The sequence below is a fragment of the Tribolium madens genome, unplaced genomic scaffold (assembly GCF_015345945.1).
Source record: "Tribolium madens isolate multiple individuals breed KSU strain unplaced genomic scaffold, Tmad_KSU_1.1 Scaffold_71;HRSCAF=194;Tcas5.2_LG6, whole genome shotgun sequence".
In the NCBI taxonomy this organism is placed as follows: Eukaryota; Metazoa; Arthropoda; class Insecta; order Coleoptera; family Tenebrionidae; genus Tribolium; species Tribolium madens.
Genome location: NW_025401041.1, coordinates 6,303,174 through 6,319,835, shown reverse-complemented (window position 1 = coordinate 6,319,835; position 16,662 = coordinate 6,303,174). Strand labels below are relative to the sequence as shown.

Below are 16,662 nucleotides of genomic sequence, written 5' to 3'. Positions count from 1 at the left end.
AATAAAAGAAATTCAAAATTAGTTCAATTTGTTTTTAAATTAATTGAAAATTTTAAATACAATTTAATAAGTGTAATTTCTCTAAAAAATCAAAAYGTATTGTTGACTTACCCTTTAATCCGGATCCTTGTAGCACGATTGTCTTCACCATTACCCCCATTGGCACTCACTAATCACTCGCAATTTTAAAAATCGCGCACCACTAAATGTCTATTAGACAAAACACACACCCATTTCAATACGATTTCGACAGAACCACCAAATAATAAGTTATAATTTATTCCGACAAGTGATTCGTACGAGAGCTCAGCTAAGACTGACTCGTTATTGTAATAATTTTCTCGAAAACGGCAAAAAAACTATTTCGTAACAGTTCCGGTGTAAAAGGCCTTTGTTCGAATATAGGGTGTTTCACATAATTTTACGAGGCCTACGCCTGAAAGATGCAGTCAATAATACATATACGAACTCGATTACAAATTTTGGAAAAGTTTGTTCTGTTCTGTGACTTTTGTATATTTGGGTGCGTACATTAGGCGCAAGTCTCTCAAAGTTATGTGAAACACCCTGTATTACCAAATTCTACGTCATCATTTTTTCCGTCCTTTACACTTGTTTACACTACAAAGAGATTTTTAGTCGTACAAATACAAATTTTTTATAACGTGACGTCACGGAATTTAACCCAATCAAATCTTTCAAATTTCTTAAATTCAACCAATCAGATTCAAATTACGCGATAATGTCTGGGTAAGTCTACGTATGACTTGCTATAATTCGCCAACAATGTTAATACACACCAATTTTTGTGTGAATTATTGTTTTTATAACTTTATAATCGCTGTCAATTTGTGATGCTATTCTGTATGTATCTTTCCTGTTAAAATTTTAAATACCCCCTTTATTTTTCACCTTTAAATGCTTAATTTTTAAAGGGTACTTTGTGGATAGCTTTTATAGAATTTATCAGCGTCAATTACGGGATACCACAAATTTATTTATGTACTTTGAATGATGCTTTTATTTGGTTTAAATAAATTTTGTTTTTAAGATTTAGTCAATTATGCAAACAGCACAACGAAATACTAGAATACCAGTGCACCTTAGGGTTTTAAGTGCATTGTAGTTTTTTGGGCATGGTAGTTACCTTACTTGAATAGGACATAGTGTCAGAGCTAGCCTAATTTAAGTAGGGATATTAATGAGGTGACCAATGCAATTATTCGAGGATTAATTAATATTTTAATAAAATTTCCTGTTAATGAAGTTGCGATTGTAATTATTGACTGTGCACATATTAAAATTATTTTTCCCCCAGAAGAACATCCCTTATATCCAGGTCAACCATATTATTGTAGCAAAGAATATTACTGCCCAAAAATTCAAAACATTTTTCGTTTTCGATTTCTTGCTATGCCTACAAACTGAGGCTTAACAATTCTCTTTTTTTTTTGTCTTTTCTGAATTTTCTTATTTTGAATTCGTTAAAATGAGTTTGATCTAAAATGTGCACTTCTTTCTGCGCTTTCGTCATTTGTGACAATCTTTCTTTAAGCATTTTGAACGTTTTTTACGGAAAATGACAAATAAAACTGGCTTGACACTTTTTCGTAGTCGGCTCATCATTTAAAACCAGCAAAAATAGTTCATTTATAACAAAATAATAACATTTCCTCTATTTAATACCATGAAAGCCGAATATTTTAAAGGGTCCGTTTAAAAAATGTATTTTTAAATGAGCATTTAATTTTATGCATACAGAATACGAGTAGCTTATTGAAATTTAAAGGTACCTTTATTTTTTAATAAGTATTTACAGAATAGGCCCTATTAGGTGTTATTTTAGTTTACTGTGCTGTGTATTATTTTATTTAGGAGCGCTGTTGTATAATTGGTTGCCTAACTTGTGTATGTTTATTGTGTATACGAGGTGGGTTGTTGAAGTTTGGGTGTTTTAGGTGCTGTTGGAGGCCGGTGCCAACGCTGACCAGGCCAACGTGGACGGTTGGACGCCTCTTCGTGCCGCCGCCTGGGGCGGTCACACCGAAGTGGTGGAACTCCTGGTGGACCACGGCTGCGCTTTGGACAGCGTCGACGCCGAAAATCGTACCGCTTTACGTGCAGCTGCTTGGTCCGGTCATGAAGAAATCGTCAAAATTCTCCTCCAACATGGCGCCGATGTTAACCTAACCGATCACGAGGGTCGAACCGCCCTCATCGCCGCCGCCTATATGGGTCATAGTGAAATCGTAGAACACCTTCTTGATTTCGGTGCCGATGTTAATCATGCCGATGCCGATGGCAGAACGGCATTATCAGTGGCGGCGTTATGTGCACCACGAACGCCTGGCGTTAATGTCGTTTCAACACTGCTAGAACGTGGCGCTACTGTTGATCATAAGGATAAAGAGGGGATGACGCCGCTATTGGTTGCTTCGTTTGAAGGTCACAAGGACGTATGCGAATTGTTATTGGAGAATGAGGCCGATGTGGATCATTGTGATCATAGTGGGAGGAGTCCGTTATGGGCGGCGGCGAGTATGGGACACGCCCCTGTTGTCGCACTTTTGCTATTTTGGGGCTGTTGTATCGATTCGATGGATTCGGAGGGACGGACAGTGTTGTCAGTGGCGGCGGCTCAAGGATGTGTTGAGGTTGTGCGACAATTGTTGGATCGGGGATTGGATGAACAACATAGGGATAATTCCGGGTGGACGCCACTGCATTACGCGGCTTTTGAAGGTGGGCGTGGCCAAATTATAATTACTATTTAATCATATATGTTTATTGTAGGTCATCAAGACGTCTGTGAGGCGTTACTTGAGGCTGGGGCGCGTATAGATGAGACTGATAATGAGGGCAAAGCACCGCTTGCCTTAGCGTCACAAGGGGGGCACGCAGCTTTAGTTAGTATATTTTTAGATAAATATAACGCGCCAATTGATCAAAGACCACACGATGGGAAGACAGCCTTAAGGTTGGCAGCACTTGAGGGTCATTACGAGGTGGTTCAATTATTAACCACTCATGGCGCTGATATCGATTCTAAAGATGCCGATGGTAGAAGCACTTTATATGTTTTAGCTCTTGATAATCGATTAGCCATGTCCAAATATTTCATCCAACAAGGGGCTGATGTGGAAACACGTGACTTAGAGGTACATACAATTTTTTTTTCTCAATTTTTTGTATATTTTTTTTTAAGCAGGGCCGGACTCCGCTTCACGTCTCCGCCTGGCAAGGCCACACCGAGATGGTCTCCCTTCTCCTCACCTATGGTAAATGTCAAGTGGACGCTTGTGACCTTGAAAATCGCACAGCCTTGCATTCGGCCAGTTGGCAAGGCCATAGCGATATTGTGAAATTATTACTCGAACATGGGGCCTTGCCGGACCACACTTGCAATCAAGGAGCCACAGCTTTGGGTATAGCCGCTCAAGAAGGCCATGAATTGTGTGTGGTGGCACTCCTGGAGCATGGCGCTGACCCCAACCATTCGGATGCGTGCGGACGCAACGCCTTAAGAGTGGCTGCAAAATCGGGTCATCGAGGTGTTGTAAGACTCTTGGAGGAGTACAATGCAAGGTCACACAAGATGGCACATACGAGCAGTAGTGCCAACTCGATAACGTCAGCATCAACGGCTGAAACAAAACCATCATGTGCTGTCCTCTATCCTGGAAATGCCGACTGGTGTGACCAACAAAGACGGTCAATGGTCTCGTTGGGGAATCACAGTTCGAATTCGAAATCAAGCTCGAATTTAACAGGATCGAGTCATTCGAGTCGACACGGTGACCGACAGAGAGAAAACTCACAAAATTCGCAACCTATGTCTTTCACACAGCAATTGCAACAGTGCACAAGAGGTGGCAAGACTAGACCTTTGAGTAAATTGTTATCGCCGTTGCAGAGTGAGCCACAAAGCCCTATCTATGCCTCGCCGCCGCTCAGTCCCGTGCACGACACACCAAACATGTTCGGTACGCCATTTTATACCAAATATTACAGGAATCTGTAATACCAGTTTTTGTTACGTTACACCGAGATGATTTTTTTCATCACACACACACTAAAATCGACTTGATTCGTAAATTAAAACCAGAGAATTAGTGTTTTTGTCAAAAGTTGGCAATTATTACAGGAATCTGTAATGCCAGCTTCTGGTAATTGCACCTAGACGAGTTTTTTTTATCACATGCATTCTTCCCTCGAGTTGTTTTGTTAATTTAACTAAGAAAAATGAAATATTTTGTTTAAATTTTGTAATTTTCTAAGAATCGACTTTGATCAATTTTAGAATTTACAGGCGCTATGAGCATAATACCAGTTTTTGGTATATTACACTGTGATGACTTTTTTACCACACACACACTAAACTTAATTTAATTTTTAAGTTAAAACCACAAAACTGGTATTTTTGTCAAAAGTTGACAATTATTACAGGATTCTGTAATGCCAGTTTCTAGTATGTTAAACCCAGACGACTTTTTCACCTCACATACACTATCCTCGACATGATTTGTAAATTAAAATCAAGAAAACTAGTATTTTTGTTTACAGTTGGCAAATATTACAGGAAACTGTAATGCCAGTGTCTGGTATATTGTACTTAGACGAATCTTTTTATCACATACATTCTACCATAGAGTTGTTTTGTAAATTTAAGTAAAAAAAATCAAGTATTTTGCTTAAATTTTGTAATTTTCTAGGATTCTGTATTATCCACTTTGATCAATTTCAGAATTTACAAACACTATGAACATCTAATATAACGTCAGTTTCTGGTATATTGCACCTAGACGAGTCTTTTTATCACAGACACACTCATTTCGAGTTGTTTTGTAGATTTAAGTAAAAAAGAATGATTTAATTTTGCAATTTTCCAGGAATCTGTATTATCGACCTTAATAAATTTCAGACTTTACAGGCGGCATGAACATCTACCAGCCCGTTTTGCGGCATAACAACTTCGCCAAGGCGCCGGACATGCATTTCGCGCGCGATACCCACATGAGGATCATTTTGGGTAACTCGAGTAGCGCTCTTGTGGGCAAGTCGGATAAGAAAAATGACCAGAATCAGGAGTCTAATTCGAAATCTAGGTGAGTCTAAGGGGTTGGTAATCGTGTGTTTTAATTTTTGTTGTGTTAGCAGTCAGAAGCCGAAACGTAACGGTATTGTGACGAATCCAGCGCTGCGATTGGTAGCGAATGTGAAAAATGGGTTGGATACGGCTGCTGCCAACTTGAGAAAATCAACGTCCGGCGCGAATCCGAGTACAAAAACGAACAGTTTTCATTGGAGGAAAGAAACGCCATTGTAAAATTATTGTTAAGTCACTGCGTGAATTACTAGTCAATATTATGGTGGGAATTTCCGTTTTTAATGTTGCCCTGACAGGTTTAAAAAACGCTAACAACACTCACCTAGTCTTATCTATATCAAAGATTTAATTTTTTATTAGATTATGGTTAATCTAGTAGCGGAAATAACTCAGATTTTTAGGCCTAAGTTTTTTCAACGATGAGTTTACTGAAATCAGTTTGTGATAGAGACGTAGAGTTTAATAATCGACAGATAATAATTCAAGGCTTCTCTCAGTACCCTTCACTTCTCTCTCGTAAAGATCTCATTTTTTGCAAAGTATATTTTTGTAAGTTTAAATTTATTTAAGGTACTGATTTTCGGGTATTGTGCGGTTCGTGTGTTTCACTTTTTCATTCAATACGTATCAATTAATGTATGCCTTTTTTGTATTTACAATGAAACAGCTTTAGTTTTATACTATTAAAGTTGTGCACTGTATATGTTTAAAACAGTATTAAACTTGAAATATTTAAATAAATACATGTAAAAGTGTAGCAATTTCGCATTTCAAACTACCTGTGGTCCCCCCTTCCATTTAGTGACTTAGCGATGAAAGGTTGGTGATATAGTTGGCACCACTTGCAAGTGACATTTAACCTAACTTTTTTATACCACAAAAAATGGCAGGTAAATTGTTTAAAATCAAGTTTTAACCGGGTTTATTGATGTTTTTTTGTAGATTTATACACGAGTTTGCCTGACAAATACCTAAGCAATGCCCCCGATATTGGGGACCCTGGGACCTACCTCCAAAAACTGCTCAAGAAGGAACTCCCAAAAGGAGACTCCCAGCAACTAGTTCACGACCTTAAATGGCAATTCCTCCTCGACAAGCACCAAAGTTCAAAGAAGAGAAACAAACCAATTCGGAAAAAGAAAACTTTCCTCACTAGAAAGGAGCGAAAGGAGCTCAACATTTTAAAATTGCCGAAATCAGACTGGGATTACAGCTCGCTGGAAAGTATAAGAAAAATGTGGCGTCAATATATGAACCAAAATTTGGAACTGGCCGGACCTGTGCCCCGCTGTAGTGACCAAGACTGGACAAACTTTTCCACAATTTTAGCCAAATCGGAATTAATCGGCAGTGAAATCAAAGTGGTGAGGTCAAAGTGCCCCAGGCACGTGGGCTTGAGTGGGACTGTGGTGTTGGAGACGAAAATGACGTTCCAAATCGTGACCCCAAAATCACAATTGAAAAGTATGTTTCCTGAAGTTTAACAAATCCCCAATAGTTATTATTATTATTTTAGTAATCCCCAAAAATACGTCAGTTTTCCAGTTCACTTTGGACAAAATCAAATTCACAGTTTTTGGTAAACACATAATGACCAAACCCAGCGAGCGTAGCGTGAAGAAAATCAAATCGCTGATGTTACCAGACTTATAATTTATTTATTTTTTGCGACTCCTACCCAAGCTGTGTTCGTACTGCAGCTTGGCCCAAATGCCTTTACACATTTTCACAAGTCTTTCATCGACAACAGTCGCATTTTTCGCAGTTATAAACTCCTGATAAATAATGTGTCTCGCTAATTTGAACCTTTTCTGTTGAATTAAACTTAAACTAAAGTACAAGCGACACCTGGAGGCCACAGTTGGGTCACCTAACCTCAAAGCCAATTTCAATTGATTCACGGAGATTTTTCCGGCGATTTGGGCACAATTCGTGAAGTAGTCACCCAGGGCTGAGAAAGCCCCGCCGAGGGTTGACAACCAGGACATTGCGTGGTCCAATTCGCACCGTTCGCGGACCATTTCCGTCACTCTCTCGTTCCTAAAAAAATAGTTTATGCCTAATTATCGAATGATTCACACTCACCATTGATAGTCGATTAGATTGCAACGTGTGGGGAGTAGAATAAACCGGAATTGGCGGCTTTTTTGCGTTTCAATGAAGCAAATCCGGTATAGGGGGCTCAACCGCAGTTCTTTTGATAAGTAGTGATAAAACACGCAATCCACTTGTAATGTACGGGGGGGCTGTTTGTTGTCAATTTTACCAAGTGTCAACTCAATTTGCATCATTTTTTTGTGAATTCATCGTAATTAATAAATTGTGACGTTTGAGGTTATGTCGTTTATTTAGGGTTTTTGTCACGATTGGTGACACAATTGGTATTGGCCCAATTCATTCATTATTTACAAAATATAAAAAAGTGTAACGATTTAATTTCACAAAATCAAAAATAGTTATTTATGTATCAAGTAAGCCAAATAGAGTTTTAGGGGACGAATCGTAGTTAAAAACTGTTTTTGCGAACTGGTCGACTGTAATTTCCATTTTTTATGGTGCTATCGCCAACGTGACAAACGAAAAGTCCCCAAGTTGTGAGAATTGTTGGAAACACAGCACAGATTTTAAGCTGTAACCTTTTATTGAAGACAAAAACAAGGCCCTGAGGCAAACAATTATGGATCTTTTCAATCATTATGCTTAAAATCCACCGTTGTCAAGTTTGTTTAATTTTTGAGCCACCAACGTAACAACTCAGAAGTCCCTACTTCGTGATGGTAGACGAAGGCACAAGAAAAACTTTAAGCAGTATTCCGTTGCTGAAGACAAAAGCGGGGCCCCGAGACAAAGAATTATGGGTCCAACGTTTAAAGGAAGAATACCAGTCATTAATCAAAGTGAGTGACATTTAACATAACCTCACTCCCCAACCATATGTTTACAGTACGTCCAAAACAACAAAGATGCTGACAACGATTGGTTCCGTCTGGAATCAAATAAAGAAGGCACCAGGTGGTTCGGAAAATGTTGGTTCATCCACGATTTGCTCAAATATGAGTTCGATGTAGAGTTTGACGTAAGTCGATTTGGGGGCTATTTGTGTCTTGTAACGTTGTGTCAGATTCCAGTGATGTACCCCTCGACGGCCCCCGAAATCGCCCTCCCGGAGCTCGACGGCAAAACGGCGAAAATGTACAGAGGGGGCAAGATTTGTCTCAGTGACCACTTCAAGCCTTTGTGGGCTCGAAACGTCCCCAAGTTTGGGATCGCACACGCCATGGCACTGGGGGTAAAAACGCGCTTTTATGGGGGACCCCACTCATTTTTCTGTTCCAGTTGGGGCCTTGGCTCGCCGTGGAAATCCCCGATTTGATCGCCAAAGGTGTGGTCACGCATAAGGAGAAAACTGGCTGATTTTTTAAATAAATAAATTTGTTGTATTTGGCGTTTTATTTGGGGAAAACTTTCTCTTCTTTTGTTGGTTGGGGGGTCAAAGGTCGGAATTTGAAGGTGCTGACAAATTATTCTTAATTGGTGGCTTCCCAAATGATTTTTTTCGAATAGAAAAGTGAAATTTCGTGAATTTTCTCTCAAATCTGGCAGACGTGTGAAATTATCGCGCTGTCTCCGGTTTTAAGTGAATTATGAAAGGATGAAATACGTCTGGGAACCGCCAATTGTGTGCGTTTTTGTGGGTTACGTATTTTAATAACTTTCTTTTGACGAGACGCGTTTTTTATTACATTGAACTAATCCTAGGCTGCGGAAAGTACAAGTCACGTCTGAGATTAATTTTCAAATGTCACTTCAACTGTCTCTTTATGTTACGTTATACTCGAGATGCGTTGCGATAAACGTAATAAAAAGAAGTTTCCACTCAGTTTAACAGCACAGGTAATAGAGTTAGCTATTGTGGGGGTCACAAAGGTCGGCTACTTTCAGGTCAAAGGAAGTCAGGCGGAAAGTTCCTTGTTTGATTGGATTTTGGGACTAATTAAAGACTGAGGAACCGGAAAAGCAGTTTGCGCTAATAAGGAAAAGTTAAATCACTTAAATGCAAACTTTTAAAAAAAAAAACTTAAAAAAAACACCAGATGTTGAAAGTAAAGTCCCTATCTAGGGACTTTAGCTCCCAGATACAAATACACTTTCACGAGATTACAAGATTATTATGATTTAAATTCTTTTCAAAATCTCATGTAAAACGGAGTTTTCAGATTAAAAACGTGCTTAAATCTCCAAAAGAGGCAAAATTAACACCATTTTTAGCCTAATTCTGTGATATTTCGGTTTGCAAAAAACGAAATTTTGCAAAGGAATTGCATTTTTACCTAAAGAACATGTTGTAACTCTTGTAGGTGCACTGAGCAGTGTTGCCAGATCAAAAACGTAAAATTTACCTGATCTGAGTAGAAAAATTCGCCAAATTTTTACCAGATTACGATTTGTATTGCTATATCTCGCGAAAAAATGCAGTTTTTAGCTTAAAAATCCGCTTAAACTCTTGAAAAAAGCAAAAATGCATTTCGACTTAATTCTGTGATTTTTCGGCTTGTTTGCAACAAAAATTTTGCAAAATAATCGCGTTTTCAGCTGAAAAAGGTGCTTTATTAGTTTGTTTTAGCGAAATCTAGCAAAAAAACCTGAGATTTCACTACCAAAACTCGTTTAAAAACATTTTCGACCAAATTTTGTATTTTTCAGCTTATTTTGTGTTATTTTGCTTAAAAACCATTTAAATCGAGTGAAACAAACAAAATAATATCAATATAAATTGTTTTTGTGATTTTTAAGCGTGTTTGGACAAGATTTTGCAAAATACATGTGTCTCTGGTTCAAAAACAAAGTAAGTCGAGCGAAACAAGCTAAAAATAATATAAATTTCGACTTAATGTTGTTATTTTTATGCCTGCTTCAACAAAATTTTTAGAATTTTTTTTGTTTTTATTTCAAAAACGTGCTTAAACACTTGAAAAAGGCGAAAATATCACCATTTCTGGTCGAGTTTGTTGAGTTGTTGGATTGTTTTTAACGAAATTTTGCGAAATAGTTGTGTTTCTAGATGAAAAAGTATTCGAAAAAGACAAAAAATAAATTGTCATTTTTGATCCTGACAAAAACAGGACAAAAATTTTCGTCGTAATTTAATGATTTTTCGGTTTATTTTTCACGAAACTTTGCGAAATAATTGTGTTTCTGTCTTAAAAACGTGCTTAAAAACACACAAAAAACACAAAATCAACAACATTTTTGGTATAATTCTATGATTTTTCGGCTTGTTCATAACGACATTTTAGGAAATAATTACATTTTTAGCTGAAAACATGCTAAAACATAATTCTCGACTAAAATTTGGCACTTTTTCGGTTTGTTTTAGAAAAATCTTGTCTCTGTGTTTGAAACGTGCAAAAACGGTAAAGAAATTCCAAAAATCACAATTTTTGGCCTAATTTATTGTAAATTTTCGGCTTGTTTGTATGAAAAAAATCTGTTTCTGGGTGTAAAACACTCTGAAAAGGCAAAAATAATGTGGTTTTTGAAAGAATGACTGCGTTTCTGTCTTAAAAACGAGCTTAAACGCTAATAAATTCAAATAAAACATCATTTTCGGCTTAATTCTGTGATTTTCTGGCTTGCTTATTTTAAGTATTGCATTTTTTGCTAAAACACTTAAAAAAGACAAAACTAATGTCAATTTTAACTGAATTTGGCGCTTTTTCAAAATGTGTAAGTAAAATCTTACCAACAAATTGAGATTTTAATGTGTTTAAAAACTGGAAAGATGAAAAACAATACCATTTTTCACAAGATTTCGTTTTTTTTGACATATTTTTGACAATATTTACCTAACAACGATTTATTTATAAAAAATTAATGATTTTCCGACCCAAAAACAAACTAAACCAAACAAAACAAAATAATAACGATTTCCATCTAATTTGCTAATTTTTCAGCCAGTTTAAACAAAATTTTTCAAAAAAAATATTTTCATTTCAAAACGTATCTAAACACTCTAAACCAAGGACGTTTAATTACGCAAAAGATGCAAAAATATTATAGTTTTTGTTTGGTCAATAATTTAGTGAATTTTCGGCTTGTTATATCGAAATTTTGCAAAATAATTTCGTTTCTGCCTGAAAAACTCTGAAAAATCAAAAATAATGTAATTTTTTACCCAATTTAGCCACTTTTCAACACTATTTAGTGAAATCTCATAAAAACAAATATTTATTCGATTACTTTTTAAGAAAATTTTGCGAAATAATGAGTTTCTAGCTGAAAAACATGCAGAATGCTCGAAAAATGTAAAAAAGCTAATTTCATTAAATATTGAATTTTTACTAAATTTTTCACCAAATCACCAGACTAGCATGAAAATCACTAGATCTAGTCGTATTTTGTCACCCTGGCAACACTGCTTATAGCAAATACAAGTTAATGACCCATTTTTTGATAATTTAGATAATAAAAGCGCTATCGGTGCTTTTATCAATGTTGCCAACCTTAAAACTATAAATTAATATCTTATTGTTTTTTTAATCAAAACATGCTTTCTGATTGTTGTCTTTATTATTTATATCTAGTGCTCCAAGATAAAATCTAACAACGAGATAAATTATGATTATATTTCCAAAAGTTTTCCTAGTTTACTGTTCATTTTCGATGAAATACTGTTAGCAACACTGAAATCAATCAAATTGTTGCCAACTCAAACAGTCATTGTTGATCACCTGGTATAAAAAAAACAGAAAAAACCCAATAAAGTTTTAGTTTTTTTTCAAAAACGAGAACTACTTGAAACCCAATGATTTATTGGTGTGCATTTACAAAAGGAGCATCTCCAACAGTCACTTCTCCTTAAATAACCAGAGAAAACATGCGTCGCACGCGGAAGGAAAGTTCGTAAATATGTATAAAATTTGCATTCCGAAGTAACAAAAATTACAAACATACAAATTTTGAAATTCTTACACGATCATGACTCTATTAGCTTCCCGAAATATTCGATTATTAATTACAACTTTCGCAAATTTGAGAAAACAATTAAAACAATTTTTTTCGAAAAATTTTGCTTAAACTGGCTAAAAAATTAGCAAATTAGATGAAAATTGTTATTATTTTATCTTGTTTTGCTTGATTTAGTTTATTTTTGGGCCGGAAAATCATTAAGTTTTTATAAATACATCGTTTTGAGGTAAATATTGTCAAAAATATGTAAAAAAAAACAAAATCTTGTAAAAAGTGGTATTATTTTTCATTTTTCCAGTTCTTAAACACATTATTGAACTAAAATCTCAATTTGTTGATAAGATTTTATTAACACATACCGAAAAAGCGCCAAATTCAGTTAAAATTTTTTGTATTTCTCTAGCGTTTTGGCACGTTTTGGACACAGAGACAAGATTTTTCTAAAACAAACCGGAAAAGCGCCAAATTTTAGTCGAAAATTATAATATTTTTGCGTTTTGGCATGTTTTCAGCTAAAAATGTAATTATTTCCTAAAATGTTATGAACAAGCCGAAAAATCACAGAAATATATCAGAAATTTTGTTATTTTTGTGTTTTTTTACTGTTTTTAACCACGTTTTTAAGACGGAAACGCAATTATTTCGCAAAGTTTCGTGAAAAAAAAAAAACGAAAAACCATTAAATTATAACAAAAATTATACTATTTTTGTCCCATTTTTGTCAGGATCAAAAATGACAATTTATTTTTTGTCTTTTTCGACAGCTAGAAACAGCCCATAAATAAATGGTGATATTTTCGCCTTTTTCAAATGTTTAAGCACGTTTTTGAGATAAAAACAAAAATTATAAAAATTTTGTTGAAGCAGGCATAAAAATTACAACATTAAGTCGAAATTGATATTATTTTTAGCTTGTTTTGCTCGACTTACTCCGTTTTTGAACCAGAGGCTCATTGATTTTGCAAAATCTTGTCCAATCACGCTTAAAAATCACAAAAACAATTTATATTATAACACAAAAATCATGACAATTTTTGTCCTATTTTTGTCAGGATCAAAAATGACAATTTATTTTTTGTCTTTTTCGAATTCTTTTTTAGCTAGAATCACAATTATTTCGCAAATTTTCGTTAAAAAAATCCAAAAATTCAACAAATTCAACCAAATTTTGTTTAAAGTAGCTGAAAATTAGCGAATTAGATAGAAATTGTTATTACTTTATCTTGTTTTGCTTGGTTTAGTTTGTTTTTGGGCCGGAAAATTATTAATTTTTTATAAATTAATCGTTTTGAGGTAAATATTGTCAAAAAAAATGTTAAAAAAAAACAAAATCTCGTGAAAAATGGTATTATTTTTCATTTTTCCACTTTTTAAACACATTACTTAACTAAAATCTCAATTTTTTGGTAAGATTTTACTAATACATATCGAAAAAGCGCCAAATTCAGTTAAAATTGACATTAGTTTTGTCGTTTTTAAGCGTTTTAGCAAAAAATGCAGTACCTACATAGATATATTCTTAAAATAAGCAAGCCGAAAAATCACAGAATTAGGCCAAAAATAATGTTTTATTTGAATTTTTTGAGCGTTTCAGCTCGTTTTTAAGACAGAAACGCAGTCATTCTTTCAAAAACCACATTGTTTTTGCCTTTTTAGAGTGTTTTACACCTAGAAACAGAATTTTTTCATAAAAACAAGCCGAAAATTTACAATAAATTAGGCCCAAAAATTGTGATTTTTTTATATTTTTTAGCGTTTTGGCACGTTTTAGACACAGAGACAAGATTTTTCTAAAACAAATCGGAAAAGCGCCAAATTTTAGTCGAGAATTATATTTTAGCATGTTTTCAGCTAAAAATGTAATTATTTCCTAAAATGTCGTTATGAACAAGCCGAAAAATAACAGAATTTTACCAAAGATGTTGTTATTTTTGTGTTTTTTGACTGTTTTTAAGCACGTTTTTAAGACAGAATCGCAATTGTTTCTCAAAGTTTCGTGAAAAATAAACCAAAAATTCAAAATATTCGACCAAAAATGGTGATATTTTCACCTTTTTCTAGTGTTTAAGCACGTTTTTGAGATAAAAACTAAGAAGATTCTAAAAATTTTGTTGGAGCAGGCATAAAAATTACAACATTAAGTTGAAATTGATATTATGTTTAGCTTCTTTTGCTCGACTTACTTCGTTTTTGAACCAGAGGCTCATTGATTTTGCAAAATCTTGTCCAAACACTCTTAAAAATCACAAAAACAATTTATATTGATATTATTTTGTTTGTTTCACTCGATTTAATTGGTTTTTAAGCAAAATAACACAAAAATAAACTGAAAAACCACAAAATTTGGTCGAAAATGTTTTTAAACGAGTTTTGATAGTGAAATTTAGATTTCGCTAAAACAAACTAAAAAAACAAGAAATTAAGTCTAGAATTACATTTCTCAAGCATTTTAGCACCTTTTTCAGCTATTATTTTGCAAAATTTTTATTGAAAAATCACAGAATTAAGTCGAAATGCATTTTTGCTTTTTTTCATGAGTTACACTTACACAGCTCCCCGAAATATTCGATTATTAATTACAACTTTCGCAAATTTGAGCGGAAATGTAATAATAATGATTGTAATCTCTTCACCCACTCTAGTTTCCAAAAAAAGAATACAGTGATTGATGGCTTCAAGTACCACCGATTGTAGTGAGAAAGTGACAGGACTTGAGAGTAATTAAGTGTGGGAAGAACGATCTGATTCCTTGTAATAATTTAAAGGATTCGATCTAGTGGATTTGTTTTTGCAAGGGTGGTAGCGGTGTCAATGCCCCCAAACTGTCAAAGCTTACATCCAAACAAGTCTATAGAATGAGAAAGTCCCGTCAAGCTTTAAATTAATAACTTAATTAATGAAATTCTTGTTACAAATACCACATTTACTCTTGTCACTTGCTTATTTGTATTGGGCAATTAATAAAGTTAATGAGACAAATTATTAAGTAAAAACAATTAAACAAAGCGTAATTCGAGTTGTGACATTTTCCATCACAATGAGAATATGATGTGCAATTATTTATGAGATTGCATTACATTATCTATTACAAGAAATTGTTTTTTGTAATTATAAAACGTTTTGCATAATGCAATCTCATGAAAGTCGGGAATTACACTGAAAAAAGTATGGCCAACCATCACTTTGACCAAAAAAATCCCTAGATTGCTAACAAACGATAATTAATAGAATTGGAGACTGTTTATGGCCACGAGAGTTGCAACAGATGATGTAACAGTCTGTAAACATGACATAAAAGTGAGTTACTGGCTTTTATCATGAAGTTTTCGGTCTACGGAAAAGTTAGGTTATGTCGCAAAAAATTGAAGGAATTTGCGGAAAATCTCCATTACATAATGGATACTTATTTGTAATTTGTACAATAAATAGCCGATGAGTAGATAATCGCAACAACATAATAAAACACTTCGCTACACTCCATTTACCATAAATTTGTTACGTTAGAATGAAACCGAAAGTGTTAATAAGTTACCTACCTATATTAAATAACATTTTTTAAGCACAACAAAACAATAACTCCCCAAAAAGTTATTTTAGCACTTTTTTTTATCAGGTTGGTGCAGGAAACTAAGCGCGAGATTTTGAAAATTGACAAAATTGAGTTTTGAAACCTTAACCCACATGTTATTAGCAATAAATTTGCTACTTAAGCCGCAATAACGCTTCTAAGCCAATTTAGGCAATTTAAAATGTCATAAAAACGAAGATTCCTTCATATTACTTAACCGTATAAGAGTTTAATTAATTAGAATAGACAATCCTTGCGATTTTATCTCTTTGTAACAAGAGTATAAAAACTGGGACATGGCTTGAGCATTAGCATAATTGATTGTTGTGCAAATTATTAGATAATGTCACTTAATTTTTACCACTGTTTTATGAAAAGTGGTAATAAATTTGAAGGAATACACCAGTTTAGTTGAAAACCAGTACAAGTCAATTGCTCAATATTTATTATATGGATTCTCATTACGGTTACGCTCTAAATAGCTTGCATCTTGTATATTTCTTGCAATTGCACAATGATTGCGCCATTTTCGACATTTGAATTTTGAGGTTAGATGTGTCCAGCAGGAGGCTATAGAGCTTCCGCAAAGTGGCGTATCGGAAATCGTCGGTCACTAAACTATGTGAAAGTAAATCTGAAACATCAAACGCCATAAAAAACGACATGAACAGCATACGCTTCCTAGGACATTACCCAGGCGAACAATATTCCGCCGACGGTCATTAAAAGTGATAGTGACTGTACTCGGACTCGGGGAGAATAGATGGAGTAATTGTGAATGATGCGTCTTGAAAAAAAGTAAAAAAAATAATTATACAAGATGAATATAAAGTATGGAACCAAGCGGTTTTATTTTTAATCATTTGCGTCCAGAAAATAATAATTAATTTAAATTAAAATAATATAAAAAGTGTGATCATATTTTCAGAACGAAATTTTATTTTGTTTTTGAGTTATGCAATTTTTTGTCAAAATTGCAATTTATGTGAAAAAATTTTTTTGAAAAAATTAAATATAA

The 16,662-nt window shown here is 34.5% G+C and overlaps 4 protein-coding genes across 7 annotated transcripts in view; 3 read left to right on the top strand and 1 right to left on the bottom strand.

Moving 5' to 3' along the window:
* Positions 1–5,770, top strand: part of LOC123008509 (ankyrin repeat domain-containing protein 50) — a 23,742-nt gene extending 17,972 nt beyond the window's left edge. For 2 of the 4 annotated variants that reach the window (XM_044404343.1, XM_044404341.1), the window contains exons 5-9: positions 1,959–2,742; positions 2,794–3,158; positions 3,209–3,983; positions 4,922–5,105; positions 5,155–5,770. In XM_044404343.1, coding sequence (XP_044260278.1) covers positions 1,959–2,742; positions 2,794–3,158; positions 3,209–3,983; positions 4,922–5,105; positions 5,155–5,326 — 2,280 coding nt within the window. In that variant the 3' untranslated portion in view covers positions 5,327–5,770. The remainder of the gene's footprint in view (positions 1–1,958; positions 2,743–2,793; positions 3,159–3,208; positions 3,984–4,921; positions 5,106–5,154) is intronic. The other 2 variants (XM_044404344.1, XM_044404342.1) reach the window with 2 other exon arrangements.
* Positions 5,771–5,917: 147 nt separating this feature from the next.
* Positions 5,918–6,893, top strand: LOC123008419 (ribonuclease P protein subunit p29). Its single transcript, XM_044404202.1, has 3 exons — positions 5,918–5,997; positions 6,050–6,571; positions 6,624–6,893. The coding sequence occupies exons 1-3, from the start codon at positions 5,991–5,993 to the stop codon at positions 6,758–6,760; spliced, it is 666 nt and encodes a 221-aa protein (XP_044260137.1). The 5' UTR covers positions 5,918–5,990; the 3' UTR covers positions 6,761–6,893.
* Positions 6,746–7,592, bottom strand: LOC123008420 (uncharacterized protein F58A4.6). Its single transcript, XM_044404203.1, has 2 exons — positions 7,193–7,592; positions 6,746–7,147 (listed from the first exon to the last, which is right to left on the bottom strand). Exons 1-2 carry the CDS (start codon positions 7,396–7,398, stop codon positions 6,766–6,768), a joined length of 588 nt encoding a protein of 195 aa, XP_044260138.1. The 5' UTR covers positions 7,399–7,592; the 3' UTR covers positions 6,746–6,765.
* Positions 7,593–7,637: 45 nt separating this feature from the next.
* LOC123008421 (ubiquitin-fold modifier-conjugating enzyme 1) lies at positions 7,638–8,547 on the top strand. The gene is made up of 4 exons (XM_044404205.1): positions 7,638–8,004; positions 8,052–8,183; positions 8,229–8,396; positions 8,444–8,547. The coding sequence occupies exons 1-4, from the start codon at positions 7,882–7,884 to the stop codon at positions 8,519–8,521; spliced, it is 501 nt and encodes a 166-aa protein (XP_044260140.1). The 5' UTR covers positions 7,638–7,881; the 3' UTR covers positions 8,522–8,547.
* The last annotated feature ends 8,115 nt before the right edge of the window (positions 8,548–16,662 follow it).